General features: G+C 33.5%; 1 protein-coding gene across 4 annotated transcripts in view; it reads right to left on the bottom strand.

The window, feature by feature from the left end:
- Positions 1-1,782: 1,782 nt before the first annotated feature.
- The window catches only part of LOC106622512 (beaten path IIa), a 173,316-nt gene continuing 155,438 nt past the window's right edge, over positions 1,783-19,660 (bottom strand). For all 4 annotated transcript variants that reach the window (XM_070106024.1, XM_036356960.2, XM_036356962.2 and 1 more), the window contains 2 exons: positions 4,251-4,578; positions 1,783-3,636 (listed from right to left, as the gene is read on the bottom strand). In XM_070106024.1, the coding sequence (XP_069962125.1) occupies positions 3,125-3,636; positions 4,251-4,578 (840 nt within the window). In that variant the 3' untranslated portion in view covers positions 1,783-3,124. The remainder of the gene's footprint in view (positions 3,637-4,250; positions 4,579-19,660) is intronic.

The following is a 19,660-nucleotide window of genomic DNA, read 5'->3' as shown; positions in this document are numbered from 1 at the left end:
CCACCCATATGAGCGGATATTTGAGATAAGTGTTACTTTGTGATGAATGGAACAAAAATTAAAATGCATTAAAACAGGTAGGCACTCAACAAAAAAAATGTGAAATGACTCAAGCATATTTAATAAGCATCAATTTGTTTTTGAATTGCAATTTTTTAATAAATACACTCACACATATTTATTTATATGTAGGTTACGCAAGCATTTTTGGAAGTTTCGAAATAAACCTGATTAACTCCTAATTAGCTATGCGTTATCATTTTTCTATATGTATATATATATGTTACAGTGTGCTTCACAATATTTATTTGCAAAGCATTCGGATTCAAAATTAAAGCAAGTCGAGCAAAATGCTATTAATTAGTTGTGAACCGAGTGTGTCAGTGTTCAATTTCGAAAAACTGTAATACAAATAATAACATACAAAACATGCCAACTAATACAAATATGTTCTGCAAATTAGGATGCGCGTGTGAATATGCTGCAAATATGATTTGCACAAATTAAATGAATAAGCAAGGGAAACGAATATTAATTATTTGGCCTAATTTTATGAATACAACAACTGTAACTAATTTGCAGCATTTTTTGCATAATTTTTCTGAATTGCAATTGGCCTTTATTGTTGTTATTTGTTTGTGCATACTTTCCATGATGATCTTAATGAGTAACATATGTGCGATTTTATTTATATAATTCATTTATATGCACATACATATATGTATGTATTGTTTATGTGCTCTTGCAGTTGTTTATGTATTTTTCGACTGCTGTGTTATTTGGTAAATATAGTATATATATGTTTATACTATTGTGTATATAAATATAGATAGATGTATACAGCCGCCCCGCGTTTTATCTTTTTTCTGTTGCACACACTTTACGTGGCCTTGCTCAGAACAAAAAACTTATGAAGAGTAGTAAAATGAACCAAATGAGCACAAAGGCGTTTAAAGATATGCGAATACAGATTTTTAAATTATAAAATGAGTACTTCATGATAAAAATTGTATTTGCTGAGAAGAAGAACGATAGAGACAGAGCTTTTTAAGATTTCGGTAAAATTACTTTGGCACAGAGAGTAGGCGGTGGTAATATATATTTCAGGTAAATAGGGCTTCAGTGAATATTAGAGGCAGATTTCCTCCCCTTTTTGTATAAAATGATATTATGCTAAGAAAACGATCATGAACAAATTTGAGTGAGATGCTTTGATTTTCTACCATATATAATATATTCGTGCGTATGAAAAAGTCAACTAAATAAACTGTAATATAATATTAAATTCGTTAAATATGGAACGATTTCATGGATTTTTGGTTCCAAATCAGTTTCGGGGTTTGATCCAAAAATGTTAATTTCACATACTTACCCAAATTATGCCCATTGAAAAACGTGTTAAAAAATTACCGAAGAATTGTAAATCAAATGGCGCCTAGCCGTATACCTATATATAATGATTTTTACTAATTTTTAACAACACATGTTGAATGCAATAGGATTCTGAGATATTTTCCAAAAAGAATTATATTTATTGTATCAGTTGTATGGTAGTATATGAGGCCTAAGGTAATGCAAGGATCGATTCAAGCATTATTGATATTAAACTAAACACTGCTAAAGAAGAAGAAAGAACAGTTTATTGTTGTCAATGCGGTTATCTTGGTACCCTTTTGTAGGACAAGTAAGCTTGTTGTTATTGTCTTCGCTGTCCACATAGACTAAGGTAGACTTCTTATACTTACCACCTCAAGTTCTACAAATAATATGGAAAAAAATTAATTTTGATTTAAAAGTAACATATACGATTTTTATTATGCCCTCTTTGTATTACATAATATAAATTATAATATTATTTCTTGTTTTTATTACAATTTGCTTCATACTATTCAGGTTACTGTTGTCATTTGCATGAACGTTTGTGAAATGGCCTCAGCTAATTTATTTAGTTTGTTGTTTTTGCTTTTTGGCGTATGTTGCATCTTTTAAATAAATTACAGCTATTATATATTTTCGCATTTTTAGGTTTATTTAATCTCATTTATTAATATTTTATCTATAATTATATTATTTTTTATTTATTTGTAATTTTTATTTTCTGTTATTTGCTAGATCGGTAGATATTGGTAGCCTAAAACAAAACCGTTACAGGTTGCTTAGCATAGTTTGCGTTTCGATAAATTTTCTTTTGCGTTTTTGCAATTTGTTGGTGTAATTTTTGGTTTGGGTAACGTCCCTTATTTTGTTTTTTGTTTTCGTTACGGGCTTCTTATTATATTTTTAATAGTTGCCGCTGTTTTATATTAATTTTTTTTTTTTCAATTCGCAAATTTCTCTTTTTTGTTGTTATTTATTGGTTTTTTAATACCTATATGCCACCTTATATATTTTCGATTTGCTTTCAAGGCTACCAAAGAGTACACATACATATGTTAGTGTACACCTACTATGTTTTAATAACCCTCTAAACACTTTTTGTGTAATTTTTATTTAGTCCATTCATTCTCAATGCCTGCTGAGCTTCGTAAAATTAATTACCTTAAAAATAAGTTTTCCATTAAATTTAAAGAAAAATCACTAACTTTAAAAACTAAAAATTGTTTTTTTTTATAATATATTATTACGATTTTTTGATTCATCAGTGCATTTCTTGCCATCGAATTAAATGCAAATTTTATTTAGTTCAAGTTTGTTGCCTTCATTTTGCGCTCTCCTTATCTGCATTTCGTTTCCTCCCCTTCCCTCTCTCTTTTCCTCTCGTCTCATGGGTCTCACTTCGCGTTTTGCCAGCTTACAGCTGTTGCGCACATTTATAATCGCATTAAATGTAATTAACAGTGGCTGGTTGTTGTTGTTGCATGAATTATTTGTTGCTGTTGTTTTTTGTTTTTGTTGTTATCGCTGTCTGCTGGTAATTACACGTAAAACATAATGTTCACTTAAAACTACTATAAAAATACAATAATATTAATTAGCCTAATTTTTTATCATTTATTTACTTTACTTTACTTTGTTTTATTTTAAGCTTCTACTTCTGCCTTTCGTCTACCGCGCATCGCTTTTAGTTTACTTTTTCTTATTAAATTTAATTTTAATTCAATTAACACATTTAATTTGATTTAAGTTATCTGTGAGTGAACCTCGGTACGTGCAACGCCGAGCTGGTGGCTGTAGTGGCATGCATGCGTTGTCCTTGCTGTTGTTGTTGTTGTTGCTGTGCAAAATTTTGCCACCACTGCAATTGACTGGACAACAGTTGTTGTTGTTGGTAGCGTTCTATGCGCATAGCACAACATAGATTTGCACTTGGTTGACGTGTTGCTTGTATTTGTATTAGTTGTTGTTGTCGTTCTTGTTGCTTTTGTTGCGGTGCTATACATTTGCTGCTCAATTTGTGCACTGAATGCATTATTTGATTAAAGAATGCAAATGTTGCAATGCATAATTCAACAACTCCACCCAATAATGTCATTGTTGTTGCAGTTACTGTTGTTGTTGTTACTGTTGCAGTTGCTGTAACGCTAGCAATTGCCATTAGCAGCATAACGACAGCAGTCGGTGGTGGCAAACGCCGACTTGATGAGGAAAAGTATGAGCTGAAAAAGTTCGTCATGCTGGTGCCGGAAGAGAGAGTAACTATAAAAGAGAGAGAGGAAAGAGTTGATATTAGCTCTTGTTTTTGTTCGACTAATTTGGGGAGTAGTTATTGTAATGTTATTGACATAGTTCAATGCATTTCAATAAAGGTTTGTCTTACATACACAAATTCTTTGAAAATACTAAAAATTTTAATAATCAGAATATGTTTACTGTGTCATAGTAACGAACACATTTTGAAATAAAATGGACCGAAGTAATCCTGAAACTTGTTCAAGTAATATTTTTCTTGTTCTTTATCTTTTACTTCTTAACTTACTATATATATATTGCCCCCTTTACAATACTGCTCCTCACTTATTGTTGACAGTCAGGTTTTCCTAAATCAGTCACCCCTAACCTTTTCGGATCCAGAAGGACCTCGCTAAATTTATCATTTTTTGACCTCTATGTATTCGTTCAAATTAGTCTCGAGGTTTTCTTTCAATTTTGTAAAAGAAATTAGTTTAGAGAAATATGTCTGAACCTGTATACTCCAAATTAGTTCATAATCTAATAAACCATATTTAGCAAAGTTTCTTGGCACACTTGAGCACCTACATATGATCCCATGATTACTGGTTTGCATTTAATTTAGTATCTGCTCAACTCACCTCTCGCTGGCACCGGATCCTTTTGCGGTGTGCCCAATTCAATTTCCTTATACTCCTGATACAAATCACCAATTTGTGCTGTGCAACGCAAAACCAAACTGCCAACACTGAAGCCACCGCTGCCGCCGCTGCTGCCGGCACCACCGCCACTGCCGAAGCTATGCACCGAATTCATGCCGCCATTGTAACCGCCATAACCAACACCACTGTGGAGCAGCGATGGATTTGCGCTGGTGAAGTGTATGCCCTGCAGCTGCAATTTCAGGCTGATGCGCGATGCCATCAAATTGTCAATGGTGCGTACGTATTGTGTTTCCGAGGTGCCAACCTGCAACGATAAGAACGCAGAGCGCGGAAGAGACAGTTTTAGTGTGTGCGGTAATGAAGAGTCAGAATGTGACCACAAATATATTTTTAATTACGATAACATTATGGAAAGGGAAGTTACAAGGAGAATTAAAACAGGCCATGAATTTTTAATAGTTTTTACTACTACGAGAAAAACAAAAATTTTTATTTGGCCAATAATGTAGGCAATCTAATGAGAGCACTCTCTGAGTATTATGGACTTTGAAAGTATTAACGCAAGAAAATTTTAAGAGCAATTTCAATTAAATGCATTTATAGCGCCCTATTATTATATATCACAATCGCCATAGAAATAAAGGGAAGATTGGACACAATTTCGTGGTTGGAGGCTTTTTGAGCACCCTAAGTGTTTTAGAGGGTTGAGAGAGCGGTGCTGTTGATTACTTAATTAATATCAAATTACTGGGAATATGTTAAGATTTCAATAAGAATCGTTCCATATCTCTCTATGACTCTTCGATATTGAGTTAAAAGGTACTTTAATGAGGCTTCTGTAGATATTAAATTATTACTGTGTAAATAATACTTTAAAAATACATTTTTGATAAATGTAAAAGAAATATAATAATTTAGTAGAATATATGATATTTTCGTATTAAATACATGTTATAATAAATAATAAGCAATAGGAAAATTTATGTCAGATGTGAAATTTCATAACAATTAGTTGGAAGTCAATACTGTATTAATTAACATAAATTTAGCACTAATTCAGCTGGTGTAGAATTTTTACTTTTATATGTGTGTGTGTATAAATAACTTCACGTTTTGACAGTGGAATGAGGCAAAAATTTTGCACCTCGCACCATACCGCAACCGGGAGTTTTTCAGTTGAATTCGCGCTTATGAAATGTTGGCCAAATATTGCGGCTGCATGCGTAATGAGCCAAATTGGTGCTGCCAGGCCAAGTGTGCTGAACTAGAAAGGTATTTAAGTGGGCACCAGGCTGGGAAATTTATGTTAAAAAGAAGAAATAAAATATGCGAAGCATGGCAAGTAGCTAATCGTGGGCGTATTTAAAATGAGATATAAATACATGAAAATAAATTCCTGAAATTTTCGAGCACAGAATTTTTTATTTTAAAATATTTATATTCATTGAACAAATTTTAAATATTTTCTTAAATTCCTTTAAATTTGGCAAATTTTTTATTTCATTTTCTTTGATATGTATGTATGTATGTTTATTTTTATACTTTTCTTGCAACATTCGCAACTACTTGCTCAAAGATTGCTTGAATTGTTGGTGTAGCAGAAATCTTTAGAAATGCCGGTATTTTTCTTGCAGAATTGTAGAAAAGAATTCAAAGCGCAACAATAATGAAATGCACAAATTTATTGTTGCGTAAAGCAGTTAAGCGTTGCTTGTGTTTGTTTATAAAGCGTTGTGTATACACACGCACACACCCCTATATATGGTATAGATGAATAGGTATGTAAATAAATGCGAAAGGTTAAAGCAAGCGAGCTAGAACTAGAAAAATCGCAAGCAATTTAACAAATAATGTAAAAAATAGACCGTGCAGCAATAGCAAAGGAGCACGAAATGAAAATAAAATGTTGCAAGCGCGTACAAAAAACGCACACAGCAAGCAACGAAAGCACAATACAAATGAAAATGCAACGTGGCAGCAGAAATCAGAGCGGCACGTGAAATGTGCAACAATAATGCAGCGGAAAAAGAAACGGCAGAAATTGAACAACATAAAGAAAAATATGGCAAAATCTTCTTCGCGGAAGAAAGTGATGAATTGCAAGAAAATCGTGTTGAGCGAGCTTTGCTCAAATAACAGTTATGCAGCATGTAGAAAATCAATCTGATCATTCGAATTAAGCACTACCTTTGCTTCAGTTATTTTGGAATCAATTCTCGTTTAGATTTAGTTTAGTGGTGGAATTATTACTTAAGAGAAATCTAAAATATTTGATTTAAATGATTAGGTTATCAGTATAGCTTTTTAAAAATCTGAATGACCATTAAAAATTCAAAAGAGAAAAAAAGTCGTGGGAGCCTTAAATTTGGAGACTATGTTAGCAATAAAAGAAACACTAGATTAGGTTAGGAATTAGAGATTATTCCCAGAAGACAAATAGAAGAAAATTAGTGTAGAATTATGTGAAATTATGCCTCTCAACACCTGTTTCCCATTAATATAAATATATTTTGAAATACACGGCTGACGATCAACAACTTACCCTAAACACAGCCACTTACAAGAAGCTACTAATATCTACAAAACCTTTGTACTAGGAGTGCCATCTTGTGGTATAAACTTTCCACATCGCAAACACAGTATTTGAAGTGATTTTAGAAACAAAGGTGACCTTACCAAAAGAAAACCAAAGGAACTCATAGTCGAACCCAACCAACAACCGCATCGCACCATTTAGCTTTGTGTATTTCTTCATATTATAAATTTCACTAGGTCCTAGCGCTTAAGTCTAAACTTTGAAAAGAAATACAAAATAATGTAGAGGTTAAGCAAGGCTTTGCTTTGTGTTGCAGCATGCACTGCATGGTGAAAGCTCGTGCGTCATTCTACTCAAAAGAATATCAAGGGGAAGAAATTTGTAAATTTTTATGAAAAATTTTCATTAGGAAAATCATAAAAAGTACAAAAGATAATGCCAGTAAATCCAAAAGTATTACTACTCTCCAGAAGTACACAGTGCTTTGTTTGCATCAAACTTGTGTAACCAACAACTTGCTCACCTTGCTACTTTCTGTCATTTCTCCTACTAGTAGAATTACCACGTTTTCGTGCCTGCCTCTAAATTCCGCGCTGACTAAACGAATCGCTGACTGATTGCTGGTTTCACTACATGGCATTTGTATATACACATATAACTACGCGTAGTTAGACGATTGTTGCATTTTTCACAGTTGCCTGCCATACAATAATCCATAACTAGATACAACGGCGAATTACAATGGTATCAAATGCAAAGGTGCTAGAGTTTTCACTTTTTAGCAACAACAATAGATGTGCAATACTCTGAAAACATTGTTGAACTGCCTTGGTTGAAAGTTTGATTGAGCTTATTGGGGCATGCAAATCGGATTTCTGTACAGTTTTCAACAGATGTAGTATAGTATGGATTTGCGAAAAATGAGGGCTTCGGGTTGTTATTTTGCATGAGAACTATTTGCTTTAAAATGACAGTGATATGCAGGGTATATCTTATTATATTTATACTTTACAACTTTGAGCAAAAGAGTAGCTTCGACCAAATAAACTAAAGAAAAAGCATAGTTTTCGTAATATATTATAATGCGTACTAACATTACTGAATGTACATAAATTTAACATAACAATGAATATATAATATTATAGATAATATAAGATAAGCGGTATTATTAGCTGAAAAAAATTACTCATGCGCAATGTCGTAATTTTACAATGTAATTTAATTGTATCTGCATACATAATTAAATTTTTTATAAGGTGGCAATGCTGGAACATAAAATCTGAATAAAACAAAAGTGTAAAATATTACTAATAGCAACTGTATTGCATACCTTTTAAATTACCTGATTTATTCTAATAAATAACTTCAATAAATGCAGAGACTCGGTTTGAATTTATACTTGAAATTCAACCCGTGAAACCTTTAAAGCAACTGAAAAAGAATTCTGTTTTGTAGCCTTGTATGCTTTTTGGAACATTTATTACAATATTCTACTTAATTCACTAAATTATCGGCCTTCATTTTATAAATAAAATTTATAATCCACCTATTTCACCTATTTCTACAAGATACAATAAGCGCCAGTAGTAACCGAGTATTATTATAAAAGGGTCATCTCAGTCAAGACGCTTAATAAAGTACCTAAGCAGTTCACTTCACTTACACCTCTGCATAAATTTAAAATAGAAACTTGCCCATTTCACGACCTTTTAGCTTTTCACACATTCGAAATCTACAATTATGTTGAAAAGTGCTTAAACATTTTAGCTTAGCAGCAATATACAAGTAATACACACTCAAAACAACTAATATAAAAAAGTACAAAAATATCATGAACATTTTATGGAAATTATGAAGCAGGAAGCGCTTCACCAAAGTAAATTTGCCTTCGTCAATGAACTAATGAGATCCAACGTAAACGCACACATACACACGTACAAACATTATTTGCAGGTCAGTATGCTTAAATGCACACGAATACCAACGCACCTATACTCGTATGTGCTAGCAGCTAAGTCAATTACTGCAGCTGGCAGCGATCCAATAAACATATGCTATTTGTATGTAGGATATATACATATTTTGATGATATACTGTGCATTGGAGTACCTTCGCCAATAAAAGTGTTACGTATACGCGATGGCGACCAGCAGAATCAGCACTGTGTGGCTGTGTTATGAAACCCTACACAGACACACACTCATTCATAGTGAATGCAGCACTAGCGACGCTATTTGACATGAGCTGATGTCTGATGTCTGTTGTTGTTTTTGTTGAGGTGGGAGTTGTGCCAGCGGTTAAATGTTGGCACCAGTTGCAAGCACACCCACACATAGAAGTATTTGCGCTGATCGCTCACACTGTCTGCATACGTTACCAGCATGCATTTTTGCTTTACTTTACTATAATGGACATATGTGCATGTCAGTGTGTGTGTGTGTGTTGGTTTGATTGTGATTATGAACATTACGGTTGGAAACTTTTAACATATTGCAAGTGGCATCAACGCTTGACTTCACACAACTTAAAAGTTTATTTAGAGAGAAAGCATAATTTCGGTGCAGTCATTTGGAAAATAAAATAGTTGAAGGCAGAGAGAATAAACGCAGTAGGGAGTATAAAATAGAACAAAGAAAACGAGAAGTCCCAACAGCAATAACAACTGGTTGCGGTTAAATGCAGGCAGGCGGAAAGACAATTGCAGGATTATGAGGTAGGTTTGTAGGTATATAATCCATAGTTGTTGTGTCTTTAAATAAAACTACTTTGTAAATATTTAAATACTGCTAACATTTCATTTTATACAAATACAACGTCTGACTCAAAAGCTTTATTGATAACGAGTATGAATTATAGAGAGCGGCACTATTAGAAGAGTAGCTATGAAAATTTTTAGTATTCAAACAAAAAGCTGAATTTAAATGAACACAAAAACTAATTCACTCTAAAACATTCGTCATGAAAGTTCAAAGAATGACAAAATATTTTGCAATTCGAAGCAAAATAACTAAAATTCTTTACAGAAATTTTGGTCTGGAAATATGTTTGTCATCGTTTATATTTTTCTGAGTATGTATATAATAGATCACGCGACTTTAGCGATCAGATTTACTTAGCAATAAGATTAAAAATTGCATGCGAATATATCTTCAGATTATGTTCAGTCGGTTAATCCTAGCACAGCCATCTGAGCAAAATATTCGCTAACTAAGTCAGTGAAATACCTTGCTAGGGGTCATGTGCTCGAAAGATTATCATCTGTTCTCGAAGCTTTATATTGATCTCTACTGACACATGAGTTAAAAGAAATTTAAGTATATCTATTCTTCACATTATTATTAAATCTAAATGGATGTATTTCGAATGAAAAAATTATTCGCTGACTATATTTCTAAAGGTATGACGTGCTCTCAGTAACGTGCTAAGAAGGATGCAGAATTCCCATATTTGGTGTTTAGGAACCCTCCATACTACCACTATCACTGGCACTACATTTTCGAGTTTTAAAAAAATTGTTTTTTTTTTACATAATAGTTTCGGCGATGTGGGTGTATTTGTAAGAATATATTAACTAAGTGTAATCGGCTTTCAAAACTTGTTTTTAGAGTCGGTGAAGAAAATTTTACCGAAATGGGTAGACCGATCGTTTATAAATTTTCACGCGACCCCTTTCGATATATTTATCAGATAATGCTCGAAGAAATAACATATTCGATAATAATATCGATTTTTTAAAGCCAAATTTTTCACAAAAAACTACTTTTATTTGGCAAGACGTCCAAAATTTCCAAAAATGTATTTCAAATAGTCATAACATGACATTAACCTAGAGTGCAGGCACTTCAAAAACTCGATTCAGTTGTTCATTAATATTTAAATATAGGATTACCGCGCGGATGCACCGTACCTCAAATAAATTAAAACTCTAGCCCAATGGCATTGGATTTCGAACTACTTTCACTTCCATTGTAATCTATGAGCCTGACTACTAGTGTATTTTCTATTTCAAGATAATACTCGATAGAAAAAAGATAATAGTGGATCGAAAAACAAGTTGCAAAAATGGGAAGAAGTCTCTAAGTTAGATATCTTTTTTGAAGCAAAAAGAAAAGTACCCTCACCCTCAAACTCACTGTCAAATCACTCTCTCTCTTGCTAACTAATTCGAGTTCCCAATTTAATAAAAATGTATTTTTCTTTTGAACGATACAAGCTGTAGCAGAAAGGCAGAAAAAAGTAGGTAAAAATAAAGTCTTCCAGTTTTGATGGATAACGCTTGCCTTGGATACGATTGCCTATCTTGACATCTTCAAGATTAGAACGAATTCGATTGAACTTCATATACCAGAAGTCCAAGTTTGACCTACGTTGATAGCAGAGCTACCATAATCTAACTAAAACAACACAAAAATTTTAAAATCACAAAAATTTGTTCGTGGAAAGTAAATGTATATAGAGAGAAACCTAACGGTCACATTTAACAAGCGCAGCAATCATTTCTAGCAACAATAACGTTGACAACATCAACATCAACGATGACGACAAGCTGCAACCTGCGACTAACTAACAACAGTCATGGTAACGATATAAAATAACAACGGTAAGTGCAGTGAAAACAGATACAGCAAAAATTTAAAAAAAAAAATAAAATAAATGTTGCACGAACAAAACCGAAAAAGGATGTGTAAGTAAAAAGCTTGAAAAGCATCCTAATGAGATGACAACCGCAAATCGAAAACGTCAGCAACACAAAACAACGCAACGCCAACGACGCAAGCAAAACTAAAACAAGAATGTGTATGTATATACATATGGTTACTAGGGTGGGTAAAAAAAATAAATGTTTTTTTTTCGCTTAGTACTCTGAAAATTTGGTTGATAGACACCTCTAAAAGAGCCGCTCCAAGTATGAGCTCTTAATTGTAATGGAAAGATCCTCCGCCTTACAGTTTACTATAAAAAACCGAAATTTTTTTAGAGATATTTTGAAGCGAGATATGAATCTTTCTATCCGATTATAAGAAAAAAAAAAATTATATAATTGTAAGGAAAAGGAACTTCCCGTTACAATTAAGAGATTGTACTTGGAGATTCTTTCTTAGAGGTGTCTACTAACCAACTTTTAAGAGTACCAAGCAAAAAAAAACTTTCGTTTTTTTAAAACACCCTAATGTATATGTATGTGTATGCATGTATGTATTTTTGTAATGACAACGATGTCGAAAGCTGTACACACCTTCGAAAATATACAAACTTGCTTTCGAAAGAGCAGCAGCCATAACAATTGCAGAAGGTGGCAAGAGCGGAAGCCTTTAGACGATTTGCCGCCTTCAAACAACACACACACATACACATATACACATACAAATGTACAGCATACAATGAAAATGGCAGCAGTGCAGTAACAATAAGAAATATAAAATAAATAGTGGAGCATAAACAAAAAGCAGTGTCTTGCTACATCCTGGCATTGTTGCATCCTGGCAACGTCCTTCCGCGCTTGAGCACCGTACTAATACACATATACACATATGTACTTGTGTACTCAATAGCTTGTGAATTACTTTGGCTGCCAGCTTTCTTCGCCCGCACAAATGACGCGAAGTTCTTGTACTTACTAATATTGTTGTTGTTGTTGTTGCACTTGTTGTGCCATGTGACTGCTGCCATGAACGCGAGTGCGCAGATAAAAGAAATACAATACAACAATGAGCTATAAAAATATATAATTTTATTTGGTAACGCAGCCAAGGCGGTAGCGCCAACTAACCTCGTTTGCGAGCAATCACAAAGAACAACAACAACAAACAAGTAGTTGTGTGCAAAAACTTGCGGCGAAAGCATCAATAAGCACAGCAGCGCATTGTCGATATCAACAATGAACAATGAACAGCAACAACAAAAACAACAACAACAACAATAGTGAATGCCAAGATGTATTGTGCAACAAATATAATTATAGCACACACATACATCCAAGGCTCCTTGCGAAGCATGTGTGTGTGTGTGTGTCGTGTCGACAGCAATAACAAGCAACTATTAAAAATAGCAGAAACTTGTTTGCAAGACAATAAATTGTAAACAACTTGCGTTCTCCTTGCACACCGCTGTGGCTTAGCAATTGCAGCGAGAAGACCCAATTGCTCCATTGTTGTTGTTATTGCGAATCACAGTGAAATTACATATTGTACATTATCTAAATGGATGGAGAATAAAAAATATGTTTAACTTATTTACAATGTGGCAAATACAATAAAGTACAAATCAAATCGTTGCATATAAATTGCACGCACACCAACACATAATTGTTCACTGTGCGTGTGTATTTGCAAAATGCATGTGACACGTTGCAATAAATGGAAATGGTAGAAAAATTAGTTCAATATAAAAGATGTGCGTGAAATTTAATTACAATTTGGTACAAGTACGTTATTTTTTTTGAAATTCGAAGAGAAATATTATATAGTTGAAACTCTGATAGTCTTAAGTTTGAGTCTAAGTGCAGCATCTTTCAGAAAGATGAGCATTCCCTCCTAACTACTTCACTATCAGGCAATGTTTGGGTGCGTGGTCATAGCAAAATCGCTGAAAACTGAAAAGCGGATGAACTTGCAATAGATGGCACCCATGTCCAGTTCACATCGGACTGAGAACAATCTGTGTCTCCATTACACACAACAACAAGCTTTTGTGCGGCTGTTAGATGCTTCTGGCTTAGATTGGAATACATTAGATGAACTGAACTAATCTTAGCATGGAACCATCTCAGCTCTCAGTTATTCATCTGTAAATTAATCAATTAATCTAATTATCTTTGAATTCATCTCAAATATCTGTAATATTTGTTAGTTAACTGTAATGTAACAGCTTTCTACCCAGACCTTTATCTTTGTAGCAACCTCTCGTTAACTTAATAAATAATCATAAAACTAAAAAGGTTCGGAGGCCATAACAAACGATCCGGCGGACTTAATGTGTATATCACAAAGGCGTGTAAAGTTCCTAAAGCTTCATTCTAAAATAAAACGTACTATAACATATAAAGTATATGTTCATACTGGCACTAAATAAAGTTAACATAATTTTTTCACATGGCTTTAGCAGCGACTAGATGAAAAATCATCCGTTCTCAACTGGATTTAATATTTACTATCTCAAAGCCTTTATGTGTATGGCTGAAAATTTAACTAATAATTTAAGCCAACTTTTTAAAAGGTTACACAGCTGTGAAAACTACCTAAGCGTCTTAAATATAGCAAACAAAATTTCTTACAATTCGGACAAATTTTTTAATTGGCTGTATTTCGGAGCAGGCATAGTAGCTTAAACGCATTTATATCAACACTACATTTTTCACATTGCCGAAAACCACTGGTCCATAAGTTTTGCAAAAAGCTTTAACCTTTCCGAGCTTCTTGCTTATAAAGTTAAGGAAATGTCGAGCTTTTGTTTCATACTTTCGAAAACAACCTGCATTTCCATAAAGCAAAGCTCACAAAGTGTTCTTGAAAAGTCAACGCCACATTTAGGTTTTAATTTTATTCAATAAAAAGCCACAACTTTTTCTAGTTTATTAAATCATGGAATAATTCACTCAGGTTATGTGCAAGACAGACCAAATACTGAAACTCGCATAAGAATATATAACGAAATTTTTTTTAGAAAATAAAACCCATCTCGGCAAGTTTGCACGCATATTAATTAATAGTTAACTTTCAAAGTTTTTCATTCTCACGCACCACCCGTTGTGGATATGGTTTCAATAAAACAGCTTTCAAAATTAATTAACAGTTAATAAGCGGAAAGAAATTTCTCATATATTTGTCATCATTATGTATTGTATATTATAACTCGAAGCCAGCGAAAACTGGTTTCTTTAAAAATTAAAGATCTTATAACTGAAAAAAACTGTGACATTTTTAGTTTTCAATTCAAATATTACTTCAGTCTTCGTAGAGTTTTTCTTATTTTTTCTCATAATTTAGCAATACTAATGAAATGATGCGTATCTTGCCTTCGATCTGCGCTCATCAAACAACCTGAAATAATTTCTCTTGAACCAAAATTTATTAAACCAACAATTAAACAATAAGTGTTAAAACTAAAAAAAAAAATAATAATAATAATAAAGAAGAAAATAGAAATAAATTCGCTTGAAAAAGCGAAAGGTATTGTGATAATTCAAACAAAGTGCTGCTCAAAACTTTTATTACTAAATAAATACGAGAAAAAATTTCAAGCAGTGAAAATCAGCGAAGATGAGTAGAAAGCAAACAAGAAAAAAAAGTTTACTAAACTGAGCAAAAGTCAAGTTGGAAGAAATTGCAGTGAATAACGAGGAAAAAGCAGAGTAAACGAGAGGAGTTAAGAAAGTGCAACCGACTCGCAGCAGCCCTTCGCCCCACCGCCGCCGGTGGCACGGTGGAAATGCACATCGCTTGACCGTCTACTTGGTTCGTAATTTCCCATAGCTGCAGGCGTGCTGTAAACAACTAATAATGTTAAAGGAAAATCATAAGAAGTGACGAAAAAATAAACCCAGCGAACTTTGCCGCAACTCGCCTCGTGGTATTCTATAGTTTCCCTCTCGATCGACTTGCTGCTCCACCACTTTTGCTTATATATTTAGATAAAAACATACTTACTTACAATTGAATGCGATTTTATGATAGGACTTTTGACTTTAAGTTATCGGTGCAGGCTGTTTTAGATGTGGAAAAATTGCGCAGGTGCACCGGTATGCGGGTAAAACAAACTTAAAGCTTAAATGAATCGGGTTTTAACTACGTAATGAGTAAGAAACTATAGATAGATATCTTGTAAGTTTCAAATCGGCTCAAACTCCTGACTAACGAATGAACGAATTATTTTTAGTCAGAAATACTAACCAAATAGTTTTCAAATACAAACAGTCGATAGAGTTTCGAGTAGCCTTCTTCCCCTTATGCATTATATGTGACTAAGAAAGTATGTTCCCAAAACAACAATAAAAATGTATAGGTCTCCATTAAAATGGCGACGAGTGGTTTAACCACCGGAAGCTTTCTGAAACAACTATGCACCTATTAGGTAAAAAAGATGTGACTTGGAGACAAAAGCAGGTTTAAAGCTTTTAAGACTGACATAAGGTGCTCTTTAGGCTTATCTTTCGATCTCGAAGTGTAGCGATATCACATATAAAAAGGCGATGAATGACCAATTGCTTTTGAAAGTTTAGAAGTAGTTCGAGAAAAAAAGTGCATCAGCAGAAAAAAGCGGCATCTAGTGATTATTTTCCAACTATTGGATAACAATTACTGTCACTAACAGAAAAATAAGAAACAAGTCTCAATAAAACCCTAATCTAACTTATATTTAAAAAGTTTTATAAAATTAGCTGGATGAAGCAAATTAGGTAATACATTTTTATAAAAAAGTATTAGACTCTAGAGCATAAACTTCTGCTACTCGTGTCGAAAAAAAGATAAAATTTTGATCTTGCGCACTATGTTGACTGACCGAGAGCATTAAGCATTTCTTCCCACTATAACAAGCGTGTTAATACAAAAGCAAATCTTAAACTTTGGTCCAACAACACTTCAAGTATAACTTCGATGCAAAAATTGTTGTTTGTTGAACAACATAGCAAAATAATAATAACTTATAATGATACAAGTGCAACAATTTGATCAGATTTCAAAACAATATTGTAAACTGCTCTCCTTTTATTTAATGTATATATCACTTGATATTCACCCACAACTTAAGAACGCGCCTGCCTAAGAAAGGCTTCTCTAATATTTCCCTTCATCGTTACATTGGCTTTGTTGTGATCTCATTTTATGTGGGTTCTCTTTTATTTCTTTCGACTCGCTGATACATTTACTTATATTTTCGCTGCTGTTTTCTTGTCGTCAAGACATTTAAACGGAAAAGGGTGAAAAGGAAGTAAGCATACTTTGAAGCACCACTAAATCTCCATAATAACATTCATAAATATTTGACAGACATTATAAATAATTATAAAATGATTAGCGTGTAAAGAGTTTAAAAACAAGAAAAAACGTCATCTTCGATTGCACTGAAGCTAGAATACCCTGCACAAATAAAAACGTTCCATTCTATTTGTATGACATCTATATGATCTAGTTGTCGGATCAAAATAATTTATTCGAAGATTGTAGCGTTGCCTTAAGCAGTATTTTATTTCTATTAAAATACCTTCAACTGTGTTTATTTAAAAAAAAAAAATTTTTTACAAGAAAAAATCATAAAAGTAACAAACTTGTGGCATAAGTTGTAAATTTACAGTGGACAGATTTGATGACAGTAACTCAGAGAGCTTTGCTGGTAACGTCAAAGTTACGCCGCTTAGGTTATGACAAAATTAATATACATATATATCTCTCAGAGAGCATTAGTTGTGACATCGGTTAATTTAATAATTTTTTAAAGACTAAAGTCAATTATTTAAATTTAAAACACACATAAAAAGGTTAATGTTTAATTTCATATGTTCACTATAAAATTTAAACATATTACCAATATTTACCAATGTTTATTAAGCTTGGAGCACTTAAAAATCAAAAATAAGAACTATTTCCTAGAGACACACAACTCAAACTTGGCATTGCAGCAGACTCTTCCACTCAACGTACACAGATTTAATCACATTTACACAAATCATTCACGAAGACCAAGTGCGATTGCTACTACAGCAACTACTATATAGAAAGAAAATAGTGAAAAGTGGTAAAAATTCAATCAGTGATAAAAAGCAGTCGATGTCAGTCCATACTCACTGCCGAAGTGGTAGAAATTTCAATTATCAAAAACTGCTTAAAGAGTTGATGGGAAAAAAACACACGGACCCTGAATGAATGGCTGCGATAATGACTGCAAGTGCGCACTTAAAGAAATGCAAATACTGACATTAATTACTTTAGGATGGTGCGATTGTAGAACGACACAGTAATGGGGGAGATTTAAAAGAAAATTTGTAAATTGAGTTAAAGCAACATAATTAAGTAACGAAAGTGTAAAGGGTCTGTGGGAGTTCAAATTTTGTTTATCGTAAAATTTTCACTTTAATTAGAAAAACTGCACTCTGATATTTCGGGAAAAAAACAACTTTTGTGACAATTTGTGACATTTGAATCTTTATGTTTTCTCTCAGAGAAAATTCATTAAGACGTCACTTTAGCAATTTAGCTTAGGTGTAATAAACAACTGTCAGAAATCAATATTTTCTTAGTATGGATGTCCCAAAATGTTTGCAACTAGTGGAGAAGTAAAGAAGATAGGTTAAAAAATAATGGAATTATCATAAGATAAGCTTATCGGGTGTATGGTGTAGATTTCTCAGCGTGTACAAGTTAGGCAATTTTTCAAATATTCCGATATGTAATTACAAAAACATCACTTGAGCATCGGTTGGTATCAATGTTGTGATGGAGCTGATATGCTTAAAACCTTTCTTACTTACGACTAATAATAGGTAGTATGTTATTAGAAACTCTAGATCAAAACTGAGTGGCTTCAATGTACAGAAGAGCTAAGACTAAGTATTTTTATTATTGTTTTCAAAAGTTTTGTGCGAATTCAAAGAAAATTTTATTAACTGTTTCACAATAGACCTCGTTAGGGCTTTTCAGTTGACCTTTATTGGCGACTCCCTGTCAGCAGCTTAATTAAAATGGCGAAAGCCTTACAAAACTTCAAACTTTCTCTTCATTAAATTTCAAAAAATCCACTGTTTGAGAGAAACGCTTGAATGCTTGCAGATATTATGACACAAGAGACACAAGCTACGATAGTTGCCGCAAATGTTGGTAAAATAGCAGTCAAATATATTCCACTTGAGTCAGTAACAAATCTCAGCGCAGACTTACAAACTTGCATATGCGTGATGCAGAGGCACAAACACTCATGTGCCGCAGACATACAGATGTGCTTTTAGAGAGCAAATAAGCTCAACAGTTTCATATGAATATTGCAGCAATTGTAGTAAGTTGAGAAAATTTTATGAATTATGCAAATAATTGTGTGTGTGTGTGTGTGTGTGTAGAAATACCAACGCCAAACGACGCTGCAACGTTTTGGCTACTCGACAAGCTGGCTTTGGGGGAAATCAGTAAAAATCTCGGCAAACGAAATGAAATGCCCAAGTGAACGAACGACCGAAGAATGCGAGAAGCCAAATGGCTTGCCGTTTGCTGTATGTTGGCAAATGTAATTGCATGGTCACATGAATGGCATGCCAGTGACGCTAACAACGGCATGTGGCATGGCATGTTGCATGCCATATACATACATATGTACCTACTCCTATGTTCGTGCTAGTGCCGTGCTTGCGGAATATTTGTGCGGTTAAATGCAGAAATGCCAAAGCTTAAGCTTAAATGGCTTATGGCTCTACTAGATGTGTGTATATATGTTACATACATTTATAGAGAGAGATTTCCTTTGTGTTCATGGGTCAGTTTTTGAATTGACACTCAGAAGTCAATTGTTGTCTGATAGATGTTTATTAAAACCAATCTTTTATTGATTAAATAAAATTAAATAGCTTGGACTATCGATCATACTTGATTGTATATCTGGTCCTAATATTTACGCCTCTGCAGCGTATTGCTATAAATTTCCATTTAAACTTCACGACAGTTTTTAGTAAATGTCAGCATTACATAAGTTCCAAGCACCGTAGCCCTTGAAGAACTTAAATGAACTTATTAAACGGTATAGTAGACTTCGAAAATAAATTTCCAAAAATCTATCTGCTGCACATAATTATGTTGGTGGTGGCCGAAGTACAATTGTCCAAAAAAACGTCACACGGAATAATGCTGAATGTGCTGCCAGCAAGACCAAC

The sequence above is a fragment of the Bactrocera oleae genome, chromosome 2 (assembly GCF_042242935.1).
Source record: "Bactrocera oleae isolate idBacOlea1 chromosome 2, idBacOlea1, whole genome shotgun sequence".
NCBI lineage: Eukaryota > Metazoa > Arthropoda > Insecta > Diptera > Tephritidae > Bactrocera > Bactrocera oleae.
This window is presented reverse-complemented; position numbering and strand designations above follow the sequence as displayed.